This window comes from Canis aureus, chromosome 11 (assembly GCF_053574225.1).
Source record: "Canis aureus isolate CA01 chromosome 11, VMU_Caureus_v.1.0, whole genome shotgun sequence".
In the NCBI taxonomy this organism is placed as follows: Eukaryota; Metazoa; Chordata; class Mammalia; order Carnivora; family Canidae; genus Canis; species Canis aureus.
The window spans coordinates 34,689,087-34,709,418 of NC_135621.1; the positions used below are offsets into that span (position 1 = coordinate 34,689,087).

At 46.6% G+C, this 20,332-nt stretch overlaps 1 protein-coding gene, 1 long non-coding RNA gene and 1 pseudogene across 9 annotated transcripts in view; all 3 read right to left on the minus strand.

Annotated features, from left to right (window-relative positions):
• Window positions 1-604: 604 nt before the first annotated feature.
• Window positions 605-7,064, minus strand: LOC144323846 (uncharacterized). 2 transcript variants are annotated; one of them, XR_013389199.1, is made up of 3 exons: window positions 6,744-7,064; window positions 3,994-4,864; window positions 605-1,727 (listed from the first exon to the last, which is right to left on the minus strand). It is a non-coding gene; the product is annotated as an uncharacterized LOC144323846 (long non-coding RNA). The 2 variants fall into 2 exon arrangements; XR_013389200.1 differs by lacking the exon at window positions 6,744-7,064 and adding an exon at window positions 5,526-5,755.
• A 4,097-nt stretch (window positions 7,065-11,161) lies between these two features.
• LOC144324436 (U4 spliceosomal RNA) lies at window positions 11,162-11,274 on the minus strand (annotated as a pseudogene).
• Window positions 11,275-17,234: 5,960 nt separating this feature from the next.
• Window positions 17,235-20,332, minus strand: part of RIC8B (RIC8 guanine nucleotide exchange factor B) — a 99,431-nt gene continuing 96,333 nt past the window's right edge. For all 7 annotated transcript variants that reach the window (XR_013389202.1, XR_013389204.1, XR_013389203.1 and 4 more), the window contains one exon: window positions 17,235-18,628. Coding sequence is in view for 2 of the 7 variants with exons in the window: in XM_077914764.1 (XP_077770890.1) it covers window positions 18,517-18,628 (112 nt within the window). In the remaining 5 variants the exon portion in view is untranslated. The remainder of the gene's footprint in view (window positions 18,629-20,332) is intronic.

Genomic DNA, 20,332 nt, shown 5'->3' on the forward strand with positions numbered 1-20,332 from the left:
AACCAAAGTACTGAAAAACGGCAAAGTTGGTGTAGCTCTAAGGGATTAGGCAGAGATGTCTCAGAATTTAAAACATCTGAAAATCAAAAGGGATCTTATAGCTCTCTAATTTTCTTGAAGAAAATAAGCCTTGGTCCAAGAGGGTAGGGACTGAAATTCATAGCTTCAGTCTTACTTCTGCATGTGACAGGCTGTCCCATACCAGCCTTTCTACATCTACCTCCCACCCCTCCATCCGATTCTTCTCTCCCTGGTGCTGTTCCAATCTGTGATGATACAGTTGTTCACTTGCAAATACAGTCTGTCTCCTCCCGACAGCTAGACTGTCAGCTCCATGGAGACAGCACCATGTCTCTTGTTTACCACTCTATGCCCAGGACCTGGCATACAGTAAGTGCTCAAAATGCATTTGCTTGATAAATGGTTTAGGAGGTGGATTGGATGGAGTGGGATCCACACTGGGAATAATGAGAGATCAGACTAAACAGATATTGGGAGATGGGGACAGAGACACTCTGAGCGGTCAGTGCCCCAGGGCCCCCCTGGTAGCCACACATGTGGTCGGTAACTGTTGGCTAATGGTGAAAAGTCCGATGGACCTGGGTTCGAAGTCCAGTTCTATCACTTACGGTAGTAGGACCTTAGATAATATCCTCAGCTTTTCTAAGTATTTAGTTTCCTCAGCTATAAAGTGAGGAAAAGAACAATACTGTTTCTTAAAGTTGTTAGTTGGATTAAAGAATATATGTATATCCATATATTAGACACTAGTACCTAGACTATCTAGTGCATAGTACAGACACTATGGAGTTTTTATTCAATGTCAATCCAATGCATGTATGACCTGAATGATACCATGTATAGACACAAGAGAAAGACACAGTAGGGAAATGGCCATGGGATCAAAGGACTGGTATTTTTTGATGAAATAAATTGTCAGAGCCTCAAATGTAGTCACACAGAAATGTGATGCACCAAACTGTCCCTTAGAAAATATAGGGTTACTTACTGGAAAGCAGTTTGGCTGGATGTAACAAAAGCCTTAAGAATGCTTATTCCTCATTTCCAGTAAGTAATTCCACTTCTAGGAATCCATACTAAGTAAGTAATAAGAAATACAAAGATTTTCTTACAGATGCCATGACTATAAGGCCCAAATAATAAAAACTTAAATAGTAAGCAACCTAATCAGCCAGCAATGGAGGAATGCTTAAGGGCAGCACGACCATGTGAAGCAATACGATGCAAATAACTAAAAAACCAAGTGTTTCAGAATATATCACAGAGAAGAGGCTCATGTTATTAATAATAAGTGAAAAAAGTAGATAAAATTCTATGTAATATCACAGTAGTAAAATATGTGTTTTAAAAAAAAAGACGAGGAAGACACTAAATTCTTAGCTGTGATTATCTTTGGTGGGTAGGTCAGCGACACTCGGGTCAGCCCACCGATGTTCCCATCCCTGGTCTTGGCTCCATGGTGTAGTTCAGGTGGCCCAGGGTAGCCGGTGTGTCAGCTCTCGGGTGCACTCTTGAGACTGGAAGGGACTTCCGCCAAACCTCAGTGTGATTCTTCGAGAAGAAGGCTCATGCTAAGGGTGGCAGCCTGAGGGAGAGGGCACAGCACTTGGGAGTTAGAGAATCTAAATTTAATCCCTGGCTTGTCCACAAAATAGCAGTGGGATCTGGGCAACTTCCTGTAGCTCTCTTCACCTTGGTTTCATCATCTGTAAAATAAAGGGAGTGGACTGAGGTGGTCTCCAAGGTACCTTTAGGCTTTGACACTCTGCTCGCCTTTCTTTCTTTTTTTTTTTTAATAAATTTATTTTTTATTGGTGTTCAATTTGTCAACATACAGAATAACACCCAGTGCTTATCCCGTCAAGTGCCCACCTCAGTGCCCACCACCCAGTCACCCCCACCCCCCGCCCAGCTCCCCTTTCGTTTAACAAGTACTCGTTGAGCACTTTCTCTGTGCCAAACACTATTCCGGAGACTGGGGATAAATAGGGAACAAGGCAAATGTCTGTCCTCTTTCTAGTAAACTCTAAACCATAATAGAATCGAAGCAGGATGTTTTGACTCATCACTTCTTAAAATGAGTTTTTAAGTGATCCCGCCTTCCCTTCAGCTCTTTTCTCCTCACTTCCACGTTTCAAACTTTTATTTTTATATTGTCAAGATTGATACATCTAAGTTCTGTTGGGTAATGACACATCTTCTCTACTTTGTCTATGTGTTGATTCTAAAAATTTAGGATCAATAACTATTCCTCATCTGAGTCAAGTCATTGCCTGTGATTACATTTCCTTTTTTTTTTTTTTGTGATTACATTTCCTTTTGTGCATGGCTGTTCATTTCCTGAAGTTTCTAATTGCCTTCTTTTCTCAGACAATTTGCCTGTCTCATATATTCAATTTAAAAAGGAAACAAAACAAAACAAAAAAGAAGACACTTCCTCATGGCAGATATGGCAGTTAGAGTTGAATGGGGGAGCAGAAGCACTGGGTACGTCACACGAGACAGGATTTATTTATTTATTTATTTTTTGAGACAGGATTTATTATAGAAGCTGCACCACATTATAACTCTAGATCTGTCCCCACCCCATGTGGGAAAACTACCTCCCATGCACAGCCCCCCTCCCCCAACCCCGCCACCGCCATGTCTCTCACATTCCTCCAACTCTTGCATTCTCCAAGACCTAGAGCTTTGCTACTCAAAGTTGGTCTGTGGACCAGTATCATTGATTGGCTTCACCTGGGACTTTGTTAGACATGCACACTATCAGTTCACCCAGTCCCGCTGAATCAGAATCTGCATTTTAGCTGGGTTCCTAGGGCATTTGTATGTCTAGTAACATTTGAAAAGCACCGGTCTGGGTTACTTTGTGGAGCTTGATGTTTCCTTTCTGCCTGCTCCGGTTCATTGCAATGAATTCCTATCACTAAATGGCCCTAAAACTGTTCACTTTACCGCTGAGGCCCTTCAGAGTCAATGCTGTGCCTGAGGAGGCCCCGTCTTTGTTGTTATTAATGATGATGATAATAATAATAGATACTATCTATTGATTACTATGTGCCTGGTATTGTGCTATGCATTTTATTTTTTAAAGTAGGCTCCATGCTGGGCCCCAACACAGGGCTTGAACTCATGACCCTGAGATCAAGATCTGAGCTAGGATCAAGACTCAGGTGCCCAACCAACTGAGCCCCCCAGGCACCCCAGTGCTATGCATTTTATATGCACAGCCTCATTTCATGTTCTCAAGCCCCATGGCGTGAGTATCATAATTATCTCCATATACTAGGTGAAAAAATGAGGTTCAAGACGTGAAGGCACTTGCCCAAAGTCACACTGCGAATAACTGATGCATCAAGGATTCAGTTCCAAGCTTGTATGACTCTAGAGTCTTTATCTTTTTTTTAAGATTTTATTTATTTATTCATGAGAGACACACACAGAGAGAGAGAAAGAGAGGTAGAGACACAGGCAGAGGGAGAAGCAGGCTCCATGCAAGGAGCCCGACATGGGACTCAATCCTAGGCCTCCAGGATCACACCTGGGCTGAAGGCAGTGCCAAACCGCTGAGCCACCCGGGCTGCCCTAGAGTCTTTATCTTGAAATCATGAGAATACAATGTACACACAGGCAGGCGCACATCTCATCATTGTACAACTGCTCCTCCAGCCCTTTTCATGCTCCCTTCCATTCACTAACCCTGCGAGAGTAATTTCTAGCCTCACTGCTTCATGTCTACACGGATAGATTAGTTGTCTGGGTTTGTACTTTATATAAAGGGAATATAACACAAGATATTCTCTTATCATAGTACAACTACTGAATCAAGCCTCTTGGACTTCCCATTTTTATGATGTGCTACCTTCCCTGGCTTCTCTTGTTCCACATTATGTTGTGAGATTCATGCATATTGTTGCGTGTGGTGTAGATTGTCTGTTCTGATTGCTGTGTGAATATACCACAATTACTTACCTGATCTAGTGTGGATGGGCATTTGGGTGCCTTCCCAGTTTCAGGCGCTTATGAATACGTGAACATTCTAGCACACGTCTTAGGGTGAACATATGGGTACATTCCTAGGAGTAGCATTGGTAGATAACACAGAGCATGTATATTCAGCTTCCGTAGATCCTGGAGTGGATTAGCTCTTTAGCTCGAATCAGCTGCGTATGAGAGCTCTGGTGGCTTTACTCCTTTGCCAACTCACTTGGTCACAATTTGGCACAGTTCATCTTTTTTCATTTTAGTCATTCTTGTGGCTTTATAGCCAAAGTCCATGTATTTCTTACACCTCTTTAGTGGATGCATTTGTTTCGTGGTCACTCCTGGTTGCCTACTCAGAATTCACTTTTATCCCCTTCTTTCCAAAAGAATCTGATTTTTTCCCCCTCATGTCTCCGCTTCTTACCCTGGACTTCAGGGGAAGCTGATCTCAGCCCTGGTTACATGTGTAGGCTTTATTAATGAAGGGTAATTATTCTCCCCTTAATAATGTCAGTTCAGGGATGCACAGGTGATCCAATTCCATTCAAAGAATCTTCAGGTTGATTAGGAGGATTTGGGAAGTCCCCTTACCCTTAAGAGGGAGGCACAGGGATAGATGATCTTAGATACTGTCGGGTCTGGGTGTGACGTCTGCGACTTCTGTCATCTTGCTAACTTTGAGGTGAAGCAATGTGCTTTTTAACATCATGGAGCTGTTGAATCACACGCTTTGGGCCTCAGTTTGGGTGCAAGAAAATATTCCCTTTGTGAAAATAAAGGAAACCTCATTTAAAATGGAACCGGAGCTCTGAAGGGGCCGCTTGCAGGCAGATACTCCCCGCAGAGCCTGCATCACCAGCTGGAAGAAAGAAGATGAGAATTGTTTTGACAAGGGAGGACATTTTTCACATAGGGATTTCATCTTCTGCTTTTTTTTTTTAAGATTTCATTCATTCATTCATTCATTCATTCATTCATTCATTTGTGAGAAGGAGAGCACAAGCAAGAGGAGCAGGAGCAGAAGAGGGAGAAGCTGACTCCCTGCTGAGGAGGGAACCCAATTCAGGGGCTCCATCCTAGGACCCTGAGATCACGACCTGAGCTGAAGGCAGACGCTTAAGAGACCGAACCCCCAGGCGCCCCCATCTTGTGCTTTTAAGAAAAAGAAGGAAGATGCCTCCCTGCACAGGAACAGTACATCACCCACCAGCTGGCAGCCAGTGAGAAATCACAACCTCCGACTCTTCTCCCACAAACTTTTATTCAACGTCTCCTCCCAACCAGGTTTCCTCCTACCTAATAAAAGCTGACCTTCTCTCCCTCTCTTCAGAATAGCCTGCGGGTCACTGTAGCTTGCTTGTCCCAAAAGCAATTCCTCCGCTATTCTCAAATAAACTTGTTTTGTTAGTAAAATAACTGGTTAATTTATTTTTAAGGTTGATCCCTTCTTATTCAAGTCAGATTAGGTAAAAGTTTCTGTACGTTGAATCAATACAACTTATTTTCAGGTTAGTGCCCACCGACATCTGTGCAGAGCTGGGGCTGAGAACCCTGCTACTTCTTCTGGGAGGCCGTCCATAGGAATTCCGTCCAGGGAAAGTGTCTGCAGCCACTGAGGCAAGTGGCTCCGGAGGGATGGGGGCAGAGGAAGGGACACAGGACCGGCTGGGCTGCGGAGGCCCAGAGCTGAAGCCCCTTCCACTTGCTGGAGCGCCACCCTCCGCCAGGCCTTCACCCCCATGAACCTTAGTTTCTGTTTCTTTTCTTTTCTTTTCTTTTCTTTTCTTTTCTTTTCTTTTCTTTTCTTTCTTTTCTTTTCTTTCTTTTCTTTTCTTTTCTTTTCTTTTCTTTCTTTTCTTCTTCTCTTCTCTTTTCTCTCTTTCTTTCTCTTTCTTTCTCTCTTCTCTTCTCTTCTCTTCTCCCCTTTCCCTTTCTTTTCTTTTTTCTTTCTTTCTTCCTTTCTTTTTCTTTCTTTCTTTCTTTCTTTTTCTTTTTCTTTTTCTTTTTCTTTTTCTTTTTCTTTTTCTTTCTTTCTTTCTTTCTTTCTTTCTTTCTTTCTTTCTTTCTTTCTTTCTTTCTTCTTCCTTTCTTTCTCTTTCTTTCTTTCTTTTCTTTCTTCTTTTCTTTTTCTTTTTTGTCGATAAATCAGGAACTGGGAATCCCAGCTTGCCTCCCAGGGTGTGGGTTGGAAGGAGCTTCTTGAAGGGAAAGCTGTCCTAGGCAGTCAGGGGCTGCACAGGCCAGGGCTGCCACTCCGGGTAGACCTGCCCCTGGCTGAAGCTAGCTGGGGCGCCAGAGGGGGGAGCCGGCAGGCCTCCGGACCCCGGTGCACTGGAGGGAGGCCTCAGTGACTCAGCCTCTCCCCTCCCCGAGGGGGCGCCTCATGGGTTTTGCCTCTTCCCCAAAGGCAAGGCCTAAGAGGGTCCTGGAGTAGAGCTGGGTCATTGTTTCCTGGGGCATTTCTCTCAACTAGCCTCCCCGCAACGCCTCCACCTCTCCCTCCCACCCCCACCCCTCCCCCCAGCCCCTCCATCTCCCCCCCACCCCCACCCCGCCCCTCTCCCCTCCCTGGAGCCCAGCTCCCCTGGCCCCGTGCAGGGCGGTGGCCGGTGGCGCCCGGGGCCTTTGTTGGGTCGCACAGCACCGTCGCCTCGGGCCGCTCTTGCTCATTTCTCTGGGCGCTGTGCTGAGAAGGCCTTGGGAGCCTCTCTCTTCAGCCGCCCTTTATTGAATTTCACCTCCATTTTGTTTCCTTTCCAAACAGGAACATCATTTATCCTGGACTTCACGTCGCGGAGGCCTCCAAGAGCTCTCTCTTTCCCAGCGAGGATTGTTGACACAGTCGATCCGCTTCGGGCCTCCCGCCCCTCCCCGCAAACGGGCCCTAGAGAGTCCCCAGCTGCGCCCCGGCGCCCCGCCCTTCGGTGCCGCCACGGGACGGGCTGACCTGCAGCAAAAAGGGGACAAGTTTCAGACGTTTGTGCTTTAAGTCAGGCGAGCCGATGGCACAAAGAAAGTGCATCATTTTATTCTAAATGCTTTTTAAATAAGTGTCGCTTGGCCATAATCAGCCCTAGAGGATGGAGAGGTTCAAAGCCCCAAAGCCGTCACACAGATCTGCGGGGGTTTTCTCCCTCTTAGATTATGTGACTTGACCCCAAGAAAACCGGGGCGGGGCGGGGTGTGTGTGCCCCCCGCCCCCCCGCCCCCCTCCTCTCCCGGGCGGGGAGCGTGGAAGTGTTTGCCGGGCCGGGGGTGGCGGCCCACGGGCCGGGAGCGCCCCTCCACGTTTTGCTCCTGTTTGGGGAGGTACTAGGAAGGGGGGGCGGAGGCCGGGGAGCCTCGCGGAGGTGCGCGCGCAGGGCTGCGGCGGGGCGGGGGGGGCGTGCAGGGCGGCGGGCGCGGGTGCAGCCCCGGAGGCGCGGCCCTGCGGGGACGGCGGGCGGGAGCTGGGGGTGCCGGGGCCGAGGGGGCGCGGGGGGCGCGGGGGGGCGCAGGGGGCGCCTCGCCAGTCCCCGCGGGCACGCGTCGCCGACACCCCACGTGGCGCCCGGTCCAAGACCTTCGGAAACCGGGGAGCTCAGGAAGCGCCCCCGGGTGAGATGCGGCGTAGGGAGAGGCCGCCCCGCGGGGCGCGTGGCCCCGGTCCGCGCCGCCCGAAGCCAACCCGCTGAGGGACTAACCGTCTGATCCCCGTTTCCTGTCTGTAAATTAGGAAAAATAACAGCGGCTATGCGATGGGTGCCCCGAGGACCGCAGGGAGAATGACTGAAGTCAGCTCAGATGAATGAACACTAGAGGTCATGTGCCCCCCCCCCCCAATTCTGGACCAACGGAGGACCCTGTAGGATGCAACCCCACTAGCTTGCAAGTGAAGATATTTTTCAGATTCCAAGCGTCTTGAGATGGAAAAGGCCTCTGGGGGACCAGACCAAGTGGCATCAGAGCGCCTGGCCTCCAGTCAAGGACGAACACCCTCTCAGGAGACCCCTGCCCCAAAGTTTGCCCTTAAAAGCCCTCCTTTGCAAGCCATCAGGGCGTTGGGGACTTGAGCATTAGCACCCCGTGTTCTCCTGGGCGGCGCCCACCAGCGAATAGTTTATCTTTCTTCACTGCAAAAGCTGGGTGTCTGTTCTCGTTGGCTTGCTGCAACGGGGTGTGCAAACTCTCGTTTGGTTCGTTGACGTGATCATACAAAGCCCTTAGTATCATCAAGTGAGTACTTACTACACTTGGTCTAATTATTCCTGAGCATTTTGAGGGGACAAGCGGGGCCTGGTAAAGGATGGCTTCCCTTCCCTCTCTTCTTTGCTTCCTTCCTGCCTCCCAGACACGGGGAAGAGAGCCAGTGTTCCGCGCAGGTTTAGGGGTCACCTGTGCCGCAGTTGTGGTGTAGTAATGTAAAACATGACCTGGGGCTCACACACATACACACGAAATCCCTGCTGTGCCAATTGCAGCTTTGTGACACTGGCCACGTTGCCTCATCTTTCCGAGCCTCATTTTTCTCATCAGCGAAAAGGTGTGCGAATCCCGACCTGCTGGTATGTTGAGGTGAAGCTGTAATGTGTACTTCTGCCTTCGTTCCGGGGGCCTTGGGGCCTTCCTGCCTTGCATTTCACCCTGGAGAACGTGTCTGTGGAGATCATAGGGGGATTCTGAGGGGAGGTAGGGGTGAGGGCGGGGACCGCTGGGGAGGGGGGCTCCCGGGAGGAGGGCCCGCTGAAGAGCCTGAAGGCTGTGCGGGGTCTGACCTTCCCGTGTTTCTCACACGGTGGTTCCTGCTGTTACCACTTTGCCTGATGATAAGGATGCGGAGGACAATGGCAGCTGTGATATTATAATCTATGATAAATATGTATTTGGCCTTTGTCCCAGTTCCTGGCTCACAGAGCTCCTAAAACCCTTGGAATTTCCTAAGGGATGAGAGTTGGGGGTGTCTCTTGTTATGTTAAGAGGGTGACTGGTGGACAGAGGAGGCTCCGTCCTGGTGATTAGAGGGTTGGAGCTTTCAGACCCACCACCTCCCTGACCTCCAGGCAGGGGCCTCAGGTTGAATTGGTCACCCACGGCCACCGATGGAATCCTGCCTGTGGCCTGAAGCCTCCATAAACCCCACCAGGATGGGGTTGGTGACCACACGGAGGCTGGGGGAGCGTGGAAGCTCGGGGCCCCACACCTTGCCCCGCATCGCCTCCCCCTGGCTGGTGGTGACTTGTGTCCTCCCCCAGCAGGCCGGTGATCTAGTAAGTAAAACAGATCTCGGTCCTGTGAGCTGCTCTAGGGTCTTCCTAGCACCCAAGGGGACAGGGTCATCGGAGGGTCCGGGAGGTCGCAGGGGTGACAACCCAGCATTGTGACGAAGTGGGGGCGGGGCAGCCTGCGGTCGGAGCCCTTCACCTGCTGGTGGCCGTCGCCTGCAGAGCACAGACTGTGGGGCCGGCCAGGGTGTGGCAGGGCTGCGGGTGAAGGCGTCGCAGGGGGAGGGCTGGGCTTTCCCACAAGCTTTGGAAATCCCCTTCCTGAGATCCCCTAGTACAGTGAAGACTGGTGAGAACTTAAAAAAAAAAAAAAAAACAACAACAACCATGTATTGAAAAACCAGGGAAAAGCACGTGTAAACAGGCCCGGGAAGTGCGGGAAGCCCAAAGGCCAGGGCTTCCTCCTCGGGCTCCTGCAGGATTTGTCATATTTATACCCTGGGTCCGATACCGTGTGTCCTCGGCTTTTGAGTTACCCACATATACTTAAAAACAAAGCGTCTGGTGACCAAGCTTCCCGCCATCAGGTGGTTTTACTGCATTGTATTGTTCTGCTCTGGATGGATTTCTTTTAGGTCCTTGCTTCCTCTCTATTCTCATAAAGGAGTTGAAGTCTGTAATTCAGCGCAGTTTTGTAGGCCATTTCTTTGGCTCTTTGCTTCTCTGTTCGTTTTGGATTGTGGTTTTCATGTGTGGGTTTCCTCAAATATCTGTTGACCCCGGAGTGTCTCTTCCTATTTCAGAGCGAGTCAGTGACCCCCTCCCCCAAACTGCAAGCTCTCTGGGAGCTGCTTGTGTATGGTGTGGGGCCGGTTCCAGCCTGGTGGCCACTCTGTCCCGTCTCCTTCCTACCCGCTGGACTCCACCAACCCCGGGCTCTCCGGGTCTGTTGTTTCCCCGCTTTGCACTTGCGTTTCCCACTTCCCGTGGCCCGGAGAGAATCCGCCCCGGGGGTTCCCTTTGCTCCTTCACCTCTTTCATGTCTCTGCTCAAATAACACTTGGCCATGGAGGCCTCCCTGGTGCCCTCAGTAAAGCTTCTCCCCAGCCCACCTCGGCTTCAGTGCCTGTGGGTCCCCTGACAGGCGTCTCGCAGGGCACGCTGTCACGTCCACCACTGTGCTGTGCGTGTGTCTGTCTTTATCCAGAGCAGTCCCAGCGCCATGTGAGCAGGGTCTTTGTTTTGCTCACTATGCGCCTGCTGTACCTGAGGCCTGGCACGTTAGTGTTAAATGCAAGCTCGATGAAGGAAGGGAGAAAGGAGCGGTGGCTTCACTGGGCGGGGAAGAGCCAGCATCTGGCCTCTTCATTGGCAGATCCCTAACCTTCAGCCTGTCTAGATCCTTCGTTTGGGTTAGTTGCCTCAACCACGGAGTCCTGGCTGCCAGTGTTCTTGGAATTGACTGGGAGAAGGTATTTTATCTGATTCTCTTGGATGCAGCAAAGTAGCCCTGTCTTCTGCACCTGAGACCTTTGGATGAACTCATCCCGGGAGTAGACCAGCAATCTCCTGGTTGTGGAGGCAGAGCAGGCTGGGGAGACCAGGTGACCGCCAGTCACCCCACCCACACCCTTATGCTCAGAAGGACCCTGCACCTCTGACTCCTGAGCCCTCTGGGGTTCTGCAGGGTTTATCACAAGGATGTGCTGGTAACTGTTTAATTGGCTCGCCAGGGAGAAAAGCCCTGATTTGCAGTGTTGGCTCATTCCCGGGGTGGAAGTCCTCCCACCGGAGCCGAGCTTAAGCTGTCATCATGACGTCTCTGAACAGGACTTGGGAAGAAATGAGCAGGAGGCCCCTGGTGTTCCACCTTCCGGACGCAATAGACGTGACTGACTTCAAGAGCATAGATAATAAGACCTAGTTACATAATAGGGAGGTGAAGACTTTTGAACAGCTATTAGCTTTATTAAATATAAGTTAATTGAGGTTTACCTAATTTTTCAATTAGCAATAATCGTACCTCAGATAAACCTCATTGGCTATGATATTGCCACTGCGCAAAGCTTACCTAATTTTTAATAATGGTTCTTTTTAACCAGCTTGGAATTTTCCTAAAAATTTGACCGTCAGCTCTTGTGGGCTGCTATCAGCCGGTTCTAGCATGTGTCCTCTCGCTGTTGGATTCCCTCTTGCAGGCTTTCATTTTTAGGTATCTGGTATTTTCTTTCTATGTCAGTTATTCCTGCTTCATCTAATTTCCAGTTTCTAAAGTTTTGTTGATGGCTCTTTCCTGCTTGTCCTCTTAATTCTCACTGTCCTATTAGGCTTAAGCCTTCTTTAAAAACATCCATTTACTTCCATTTTGATGGGTTTCCAGAAGATGGTCAAGGTAAATGCAGGTGTGCAAAGTGTTCTGTTTAACTAGAAGTGTCTGCAGTTAGAATCACTTTGAACTTCTTAGACACACATACTTAAAAATGTACCTTTTGACTATATTATTTAGCTTATATGGTTTCTCTCTTTTTTGTTGACTGTTAAACAGTTGGTAACCTCATATGGCTCATGTAAACTTTTAGTATGAAATTTAATTCATTAATTTCCATTGCTTTACTGTGGTTTTGGTGTGAGAATGGTTTCATTTTAACACCACAGGAGTAACTCTTTTCTTTTAGCCGCCTAGAAGTCAGACCTTAAACCATTGTCAAGTTTTAGTTCCAAGGGTCTGTGTTTTAGGTAAAATGAGGTAGTGGTTTTTAAAATCTATCCGTATGTGTTTTATTTTCCTGAATTTGTCTTTATTCCCAGCGAGTTTATCTGTCTTGAGGCAGAGGGTAGAGGAGGAGGGAATTAGAATTGTTACAGCAGCAAAGAAGGAAATTCGTGTTGAGGTTTTTTTCACTTTGAAGACAAAATAATAGGCTTAAAAGTCACTTACTGTGAAAAAAGGATTTCATCAATTCCTTTATCTCCTCCTGCACTATAACAAGACTTGGACTTCGATTGTAATTGAGACCCTATTACATCTCCATCCTCTCCACAGCTTGGTTGTTCATGTCCTGTTTCCTTTAACTACATGTTCTTCCACTACTAAACTAGTTTGAGTTTTCTTTTTATTTTTTTATTTTTAAAAGATTTTATTTATTTATTCATGACAGACACACACAGAGGGAGAGAGAGAGAGGCAGAGACACAGGCAGAGGGAGAAGCAGGCTCCATACAGGGAGCCCAACATGGGACTTGATCCCATCCCGCGTCTCCAGGATCTGGCCCTGGGCTGAAGGCGGCGCTAAACCGCTGAGCTACCAGGGCTGCCTGAGTTTTTTTTTTTTTTTTTTTTTAATTCAATTTGCCAATAGATAGTTTAACACCCAGTGCTCATCCCATCACGCACCCTCCTTCATGCCCGTCACCCAGCTACTTCATCCCCGGCCTACCTCCCCTCCAGCGACCCTCAGTTTGTTTTCCAGAATGAAGAGTCTAGTTGGAATTTGTTACTTGTTTCTAAGAGTTCTAAGTCTTTTCAGTTATGATAATTTTTTTAAAAAGCCTAAACGTTGTGGGTCTCCGTTCCACAGGATAGCTGTTTTATTAGCAGCATCTTGACTGAGAAAAATCTAGCTAATAGCTAGATGGGCAAAAAGATATAATGAATTCAGTAATGCTTATGAATGAACTTTATTCATTGCATCAACATGTATATATACAGTATTTGTAAAATAGGAGTGCCTGCATGACTAAGCCACTGGTTATTCAGTGTATAAATGATGCTTGGGGACCATACACATTTTTAGATTCCTTGAAATAACTCCGAGCTTCACCTGCCTGTTGCCAGACCCAAAGACGCTTCGTTCGCAGGTTGGCAACCACTGCTTTAGATTACCTTCTCCCCAAAACCCTTCCCATTGGAGCTGAAATGAGCTCCTTCTTGCCTTTCTCCAAGACCACATTAAATTTATTCCAGCTTCTAAGGACCTCTTAACTCCATCCTGCTCTTCTACACCTACTGCCACGGCACCTGTCCAGGCTCTGATTGCCCTCCCAGGCCCCGATGCAACAGACGGTCTGTCTGGTCTCTTCTACTGTCTGTTCCCCTCCGATATGTACTTGGTAGGGCAGGTTTTTCATATCGTGTCCTTCCCTTGCCAGCAGGTTGCCACTCCTGTGTCCCGTCATAACAGCTGGGATACCTTTGTTTCAGTCCTACTTACCTGTTCGCGTCCTGCAAACATGTCCTGTGCCTTTTGCTTATGAGCTTTTGTTTGAACCAGTTCTTTTGGCTTTCCCTATACATGGCAAGCTCATGCCCCACTCAGAGATGACCTACGAGATTTTAAGCAATCCCCAGGAGCCTCCTGCTCAGTGGTAGCTGCACCTGTTCCTGGTCTTCTGTAAGCGCTTTGATGCAGGCGTTGGTGATGGACATCACACGGTGGACACCATGGGGAAAGGAACGTTTGTATCTCTCCAAGCACCTTAGACAGGGCCTGGTACATGCTAGAGGCCCAATCAATGTCTACTGAACAGATTGATGTGGATTGGTCTGTTTATGAGTAGTCTTGAAGACTAGTTCCTGAGTAGGATTCAAAGTATTTTATTATAAAGCCATGGAAATGGAACAAGAAAAATATGTGAAAATTATTTTCCTGATTGTTTTTTTTCCCATTTTAGTCTCTTGACATTTTTTTTCTCCCAAATAAGTGAGACTTTATTTCCTCTTTCTGATTGCAAAAGCAACACATGGTCTAAGATTTACATGTATGTCACACAGGCTTGAGGTCAGATTTTGCTACTCAGTGGCTGTGTTGCTTATACACAGTACTTGCTCTCTGTATACCTTAGTTCTCTCACCTGAATATGGAGATCATTGGAATAGTTCTCCCTAAGAGTGTCATGAAGAGGACATTAGAAAGTGTATGTAAAGTGGTTAGCACAGTATCCGGCACACAGTTGCTCCATAAATGTGCACAGCTGAAATTATGGTCCATGCAGAAAAGGTAAAGTTCTGTGAGACCAGGGATACAGCTGGAGCCTTGGGCTCAGGACCTTCACTGTGTTGCATTAGAAGAAAACTTAAATCTGACTCCAGAAGCCATGGATAAGAATCTCAATCTTTTTTTCAGGACAGCCTTTCTCAACTGTGGCTCACATGAACCACAAAACTCACAAAATGGCCACAGTGACTCTTTTTTGCCCCTGAGGATGCTACATAACTAGCACTATTCTAGATGCACAGGAGGGCTGACGGACTACATGCAGTGCTTGATTGAGGACGCTGAGGCTTCGGCCTCTCCCCACCCAACCCCTCTTGGAAGACTTGGGGCTGGGCTTGGCACAATGCTGCCTGTCTTCCCTGGGAAGCTCATTTTCCCCAGCCTTCTAAGGACAGCTGATAAAAATCTCTCCCTCCCTCACCCATATTTGTTCCTGGAACACCATTCATCTGTTCCTACTCCACATCGTGCTGACACACACCCAGTAGTTCTGACAGGTTTCATCTTCTCTTGAACGGACAGCTTGTGTCTCCTGAAACTTGTGTGCCCGTTTCCTCTGGGATCGCTGTGAAGTGCATCGCCAAGAAACACAGGTCCCTAACTGGATTCTATAGCAGTAAACCTTGACATTTTTTCTTTCATATGCAGACCTCTAAAAGTCCTCTGGGTCCCTTGCAACTGCCAAATGCCTCTCTATGACAAAAACCCTAGAATTATCTGGGCACTTAATCTAAGCATGTCATGATTTGTGCTGCTGAGGCTTCTATAAACGGGTGCTGTAGGGCTGAGCAAATCTGCCTCACTTGGAGTCCTTCCTATTTTCTGTTGACAGGGCTCATGCTATCTCCCAGGAAGGCACCATGCACCTTTTTGGGGGGTGAGGGCCATGATATCTTGTGTGTTAGCAAGAAGGAATAATATTGGGTAGGCAGTTAGCAGTGTCTACCACAATTCATATAATGGAATATCATATAGCCATTGCTTTTTGAAGAATATTTATTGACATGGGAAAATGCTCACAATATGTTAAAGAAAGCAGGATACAAATCTGTAAATACAGTATGATCCCAGTCTTGTAATAAAATAAATTATATATGCATAGAAAATATACAGGACAGAAATACACTAAAACATTAACAGTGATTATCTTGGTGGTGGGATTTGGGTGAATTAACTTTAATTTTCTGCATTTTCCAAACTTTTCATAATGAACATATATTACTTTCATAATGGGAGAGGTGGTGGTGGGGAGAAGTCCATACAGGTGACACCTTACACCTAGTACTGGGAGGCAGTGAGACTGATGTGGTAAGGGGATACACTGTACTTGTACCGCCTCGGGCAGTGTCACTGTTTATAAAGGAGGGAAGTAAACACCTGTCTCCCCCCTCCCAGGACCACTGGGTATGGGAAAGGGGCCCCAAGCATCTGGCAGTTGTTACTCTACAGCAGCAGCTCTAGTAGCTTATTTTAGTACATGCTCACATGCCCCGGAGCAGCAGGGCTGTGGACGTGAGGGACCAAAGAGCACGGATGGCCACTGTACTCTCCTCATCCCTACTGTGGGCCACCTCGGCAAGCATCTGTCTGGGGGAGGTCTGCAGTCCTGGTCTCTCACCTAAAGAATTCCAGGTCCTTGTTTGAAATCCAGCCCTGAGCAACTCTTCCACTCACAGATCAATTCCAGGTTACCTCCCTGCTTACAAAATTCCTTAAACTGGTTCTTCTGAAATGGTTATTGCTTAAAATGGCCTGAGAATGCCTGCCCTCCAGCACTCCAGGGTCCTAGGAGGCACGGTGAGGACCCAGGTGGTCAGGGTGGTGAGGGGAGGGAGGGAGGTGCCAGACTTGGACTCCTGTTTGCTAGGACACTGGGAAACTGAGGCCTGCCAGAGAAGGTCTCTAACAAGAGATGAGATGAGGTTACATGTCATTAGAGACCTGAAAAGCCCAGCAGGTAGAAAGCACTTAGCAGATGTTCGTTCTCTTTCCAGGGGCAAAATGAGGTCCTTCCACTCCCCCTGCAAATGCTCTCTTCAAAAACAAAGCTTAGTGCTTAGTACCCAGTGCAGGGGAAACTCAAAGTGAAACTCTTGAAAGCACAAGAACACAGCTACTTAACCAGGACTGTTCAAACACTTAGCCTGCATAAGCTGGCAAGATGCTATTCCAGTAAACAGATCTTCATTTAGGGAAGCTGACACTTATGAGAAAGCTATTGGACTGTAGAAATTATAAAAATACTTTAAAATGCATTTGTAGAATGAAGTAACAAAAATACTTTGTCTAAACTTTTTTTCACATAATCTAAATTTATGAATTGCCAAATTTCATTTTATTTACTGTTAAAAATGGGCAACCTACCACTTTTCCAACTATCTGGATGAAGATCCTAAAGGGAGTGTATTGTATTCTTTCTAGCCTTTTATTCTGGAGTATTTTGGATTTACTTAGGTTTTTAAAAATAAATTCTGGGTTCTCTCTTTGAGAATTTGTCAATGGGCCATATTGTAGGTACAGATCCTTCTGGGCCAACCAGTGTCCTCTGGGAACCAGGCCGTCCCAGATTTGCGATGCCTGGTGTAGATCTCCTCCTCCTCCCTACCTTCCTATCTGGTTTTCAGCTGGCCTTCAGTGGCTCTTGGTAGACCTGCCTTCTATCAAGCAGCCGTCTCCTCTGCCATTTTTTTTTTTTAATGGGCTTGAAAGCCAGATAACCTGCTAGAAACATATGCAAATTTTAGTAAAGAGGTGAAAAGAGAGATTCTTGAGGATCTCTCCTATGAGCAAGAGACTCTGGTGATCTCTTTTGGCAGCTCAAAGGCCTTTAAAAAGTCCATCTTTGAACAGTTGTTTTGTCAGAGAAGGGATCTCTGAATAAATGACATTTTCCACTAATACTCTGTGTATGTTACCTATCCTTAAAAGGGCTACTGTGGTAAGGGAGGTAATGGATGTGAAAGCACTTTAGAAAAGCATAAACTCTGAAATATTGTTTACCCCATGTATCTATAAAGAAACACACACAGATGGCTAAATTGAATCAACCCCAATGTTTTATTTAATTTAAAGTTTTAAAAGGCAGTGGTTAAGCACATTATCTATGTGTATATATGTATATATGTATGTATATGTATACATACATACATATATAAAAGGAAACCAACCCCTTTCAGCTTTAGCCACTGATTAGCTAGGCCCACTGTCTATTGCAGGATTCATATTCTACTTCTTCATATGACCAATTCTAAAAGTAAAAATAAACAGCCTTAATCAGTTTAACAGTAACTATCTGTGTTTCTTTTTTTTTTTTAAATAAATAAAGTTACCATTAAACTGATCACATACGGTAGAAAGTAGAACACACACACAAGCGCACACACAGTCCCCAGTTTAAAACCTGTGACATATGAATGACCTATATGTACAAATGGGTGCTGCTGACTTCCTCCATCCCTGGTGGAGGCCACGAGAGAACTCCCAGTGTGCCGGGAGGCCCCATCCCCTCTGCTGGGTTGGAGGATGTGTGTTCCTGGCACCCCGAGTTAGACCTCAGAATGCATGCTCCCATGCAATGATACAGATGGGGGTTCAGTTCTATGCTACTAGTGTTAAGGTACATAAGGGAATAAATAGGCATCTGTAGCTGCCTCAGAACTAAACCATCATTTATAACCCTTTATAGGGAGAAATGTATTCTGAAGTTCTCGATAAGGGACTTACAAACTTTTAGAATGTAATCTGTTTGTAAGTCTGGGGCTGTGTGTGTGCATGTTGTGTGTGCATTTCCACATATTTGTACAAAATTGAAATGAAGAGTGGGGCCAGGTTTATGGAGCAGCTGCTTGGCTTCCATGTAGTCGGTTCTGATCTAATAGGTCACTTGCCTCAGCCCTTAGCAGCTTGCTCTGCTGCCGACGCGCCTCCGTCTGCTGGAGAGATTCAGAAGGGGCAGCTTTCACAAGCGAGAGGAAGGCCACGACTCAATCTTCTAAGAACCTTGGCAAACAGAACGGCCAGATTCAACTGGGGCTGCTTTACAGGATGAAGTCCTACAGTTCCATCCTGATGAAACGGAATTCCTCTTTCCTGTGGTTAGCCCCTGCCACTCCATCTACCTGCAGCTCTGGATGAATGCCTCGGTATCGCAAAAACACAGGATCACCTCTTAAATATGCTGGATTCTCAATGAGTAAACCAGTTAATGTGTTTCTAGCCAAAGCAAGGGCATAAATGTTTTAGAGAAAAGACTCCCCTGGAGCTACAGAGAAAAGATGCTAATAAAAGCAGTACTGAGTGCTGGGCAAGTGACGTTCTCAGTCTGTGTCCGAGCTGGTCTCTTCGATGACAGAGTACTGGCTGAGGGCCTCCTCCAAAGGCGTGATTGTCCCGTCGGGCTTCAGTCCCATTGGTTTAAGCAACTCCTCTCTGGAAAAACGAGAGAAAAGAGAGAGAAAAAAAAAAGTATTCACCAGCATCACACACACACCCCTTCCCTCCACCCCAATCCACATCCTTTTAAAAAGAAGAGTCTTTAAAAACCAAAGTATTTTTCCTCAAGCTCTCTGTGTGTTTGTAACAGGAAAGATGAAAGGGGCATGGAAAGAAAAAGAGGGAGATAAAAGACTTCATTCACACAGGCCAAACCTACTAAGCCAATTAAAAGTATGAAAAGTCAAGGTCTAAACGGGCTCAGGACAAGGAGCAGGTCTCTTCTGTTTTTAATAATTAACTTTTTTTCCTTTTGTGGAATCATTGTTTTAGTGAAGTTGAAGCTGCCAAAATTTCACGGGTCCCGGTGGGCCAGGCAGACAATCAAGTGGATGATTTGATACGTATGGATTTTGTTCAACGGAATAAATCTGTCACATTTGATTTTGCCTCTCCAATCTCTAGTGAGACATAAGTACTTCTTGATTCAATCCAAGTCAACTGGCCTTCCCCAACTTTCTCCCTCCCTTTTATTTCCTTCTCTCTCTCTTTCCTCTTTTTTTTTTTTTTTTTTAAAACACCATTGCTTTTGTTTGTGGCAGTTTAATTATGGGATTGACAGCCATTTTAATCTCTTCAAAGCTCCCCAACTGCCTCTTTTCAGCTAATCCAATTATATCTACTCCACAAGTTACAGCCTCATCTAAAGATGATTAATTATTGATTAAGTCAATCAAAAAGCATTAGGAAAGATTTATTTAATCTTTTCATAGGCTCTTATTTATTACATGGAGATTATGGCAAATGTACCTGTTGAGTTACTAACTCTAGCCCTTCTCCCACCCCAAAAATGTCAGCAGTGCACTTTAAGAGTAGCCTCAAAGAGGCACATGAGAAATAAAATTTATTTCTCAAGGAAATGGGCATCACCCCCTGAAAACATGTCTATAACCAAGAACCCACATGGCAGCAGCTGCAATGTTGGCAGGATCTGGAGTGAAGGGGAACAATAAAAGCTGCTTTCCCTCTGCCTCCTTGCTGTTGTCCTTGAGGACAGCACAAAGAAGGGCTCCCTCCTGGGGAGGGCCAGCCACACAGCACTGTGAGGTGTTAGAGGCACAGTGAAACTCCTGGGGAGAGGTAAGAACAGCTCAGTGTTCCCTGGATCAGACAATAGGAGCCTAATCAAGCAGCTCTGGCTAGCGCCAGAAGATGATCCGAGTAATGGGGGGGCTGCAAGGCTATGCCGAGGCTCCTGAGTTATAAAGGAGATGTTCCTAGTCCAAGAAATGGGGTCAGAATCATAGAACTTATAATTGAAGGGGCCTCAGAGATCATTTAGTCCAACCCCCTTGTTTATTAAATGAGACTAAGTGACTTACCCAAGGTCACACACCTAGTGCCAAGCTCGACCTGGGACACAGGTCTTCTGAACCTTGGGCTTGTGCTCTTTGCAGTATACCACATCTGGATTAACTGCCCTAATGGCACTGCAGGAGCGCACTAAGTTCAGTTGTTTAACGTCTGTTCAACACCTACAGGCCAGGAGCTAGGTCATAGGCCATAGGCCAGGCAGGGAAAGGAAGAGTGGGTACAACAGTCCTTAAGGAGCAGGTGAAACACATATGAAAAATAACTCTGTACATAATGGGGTAAATGCTGTCACAGTATCTGACAGCATGGTAGCTCCTAAGACGAAGC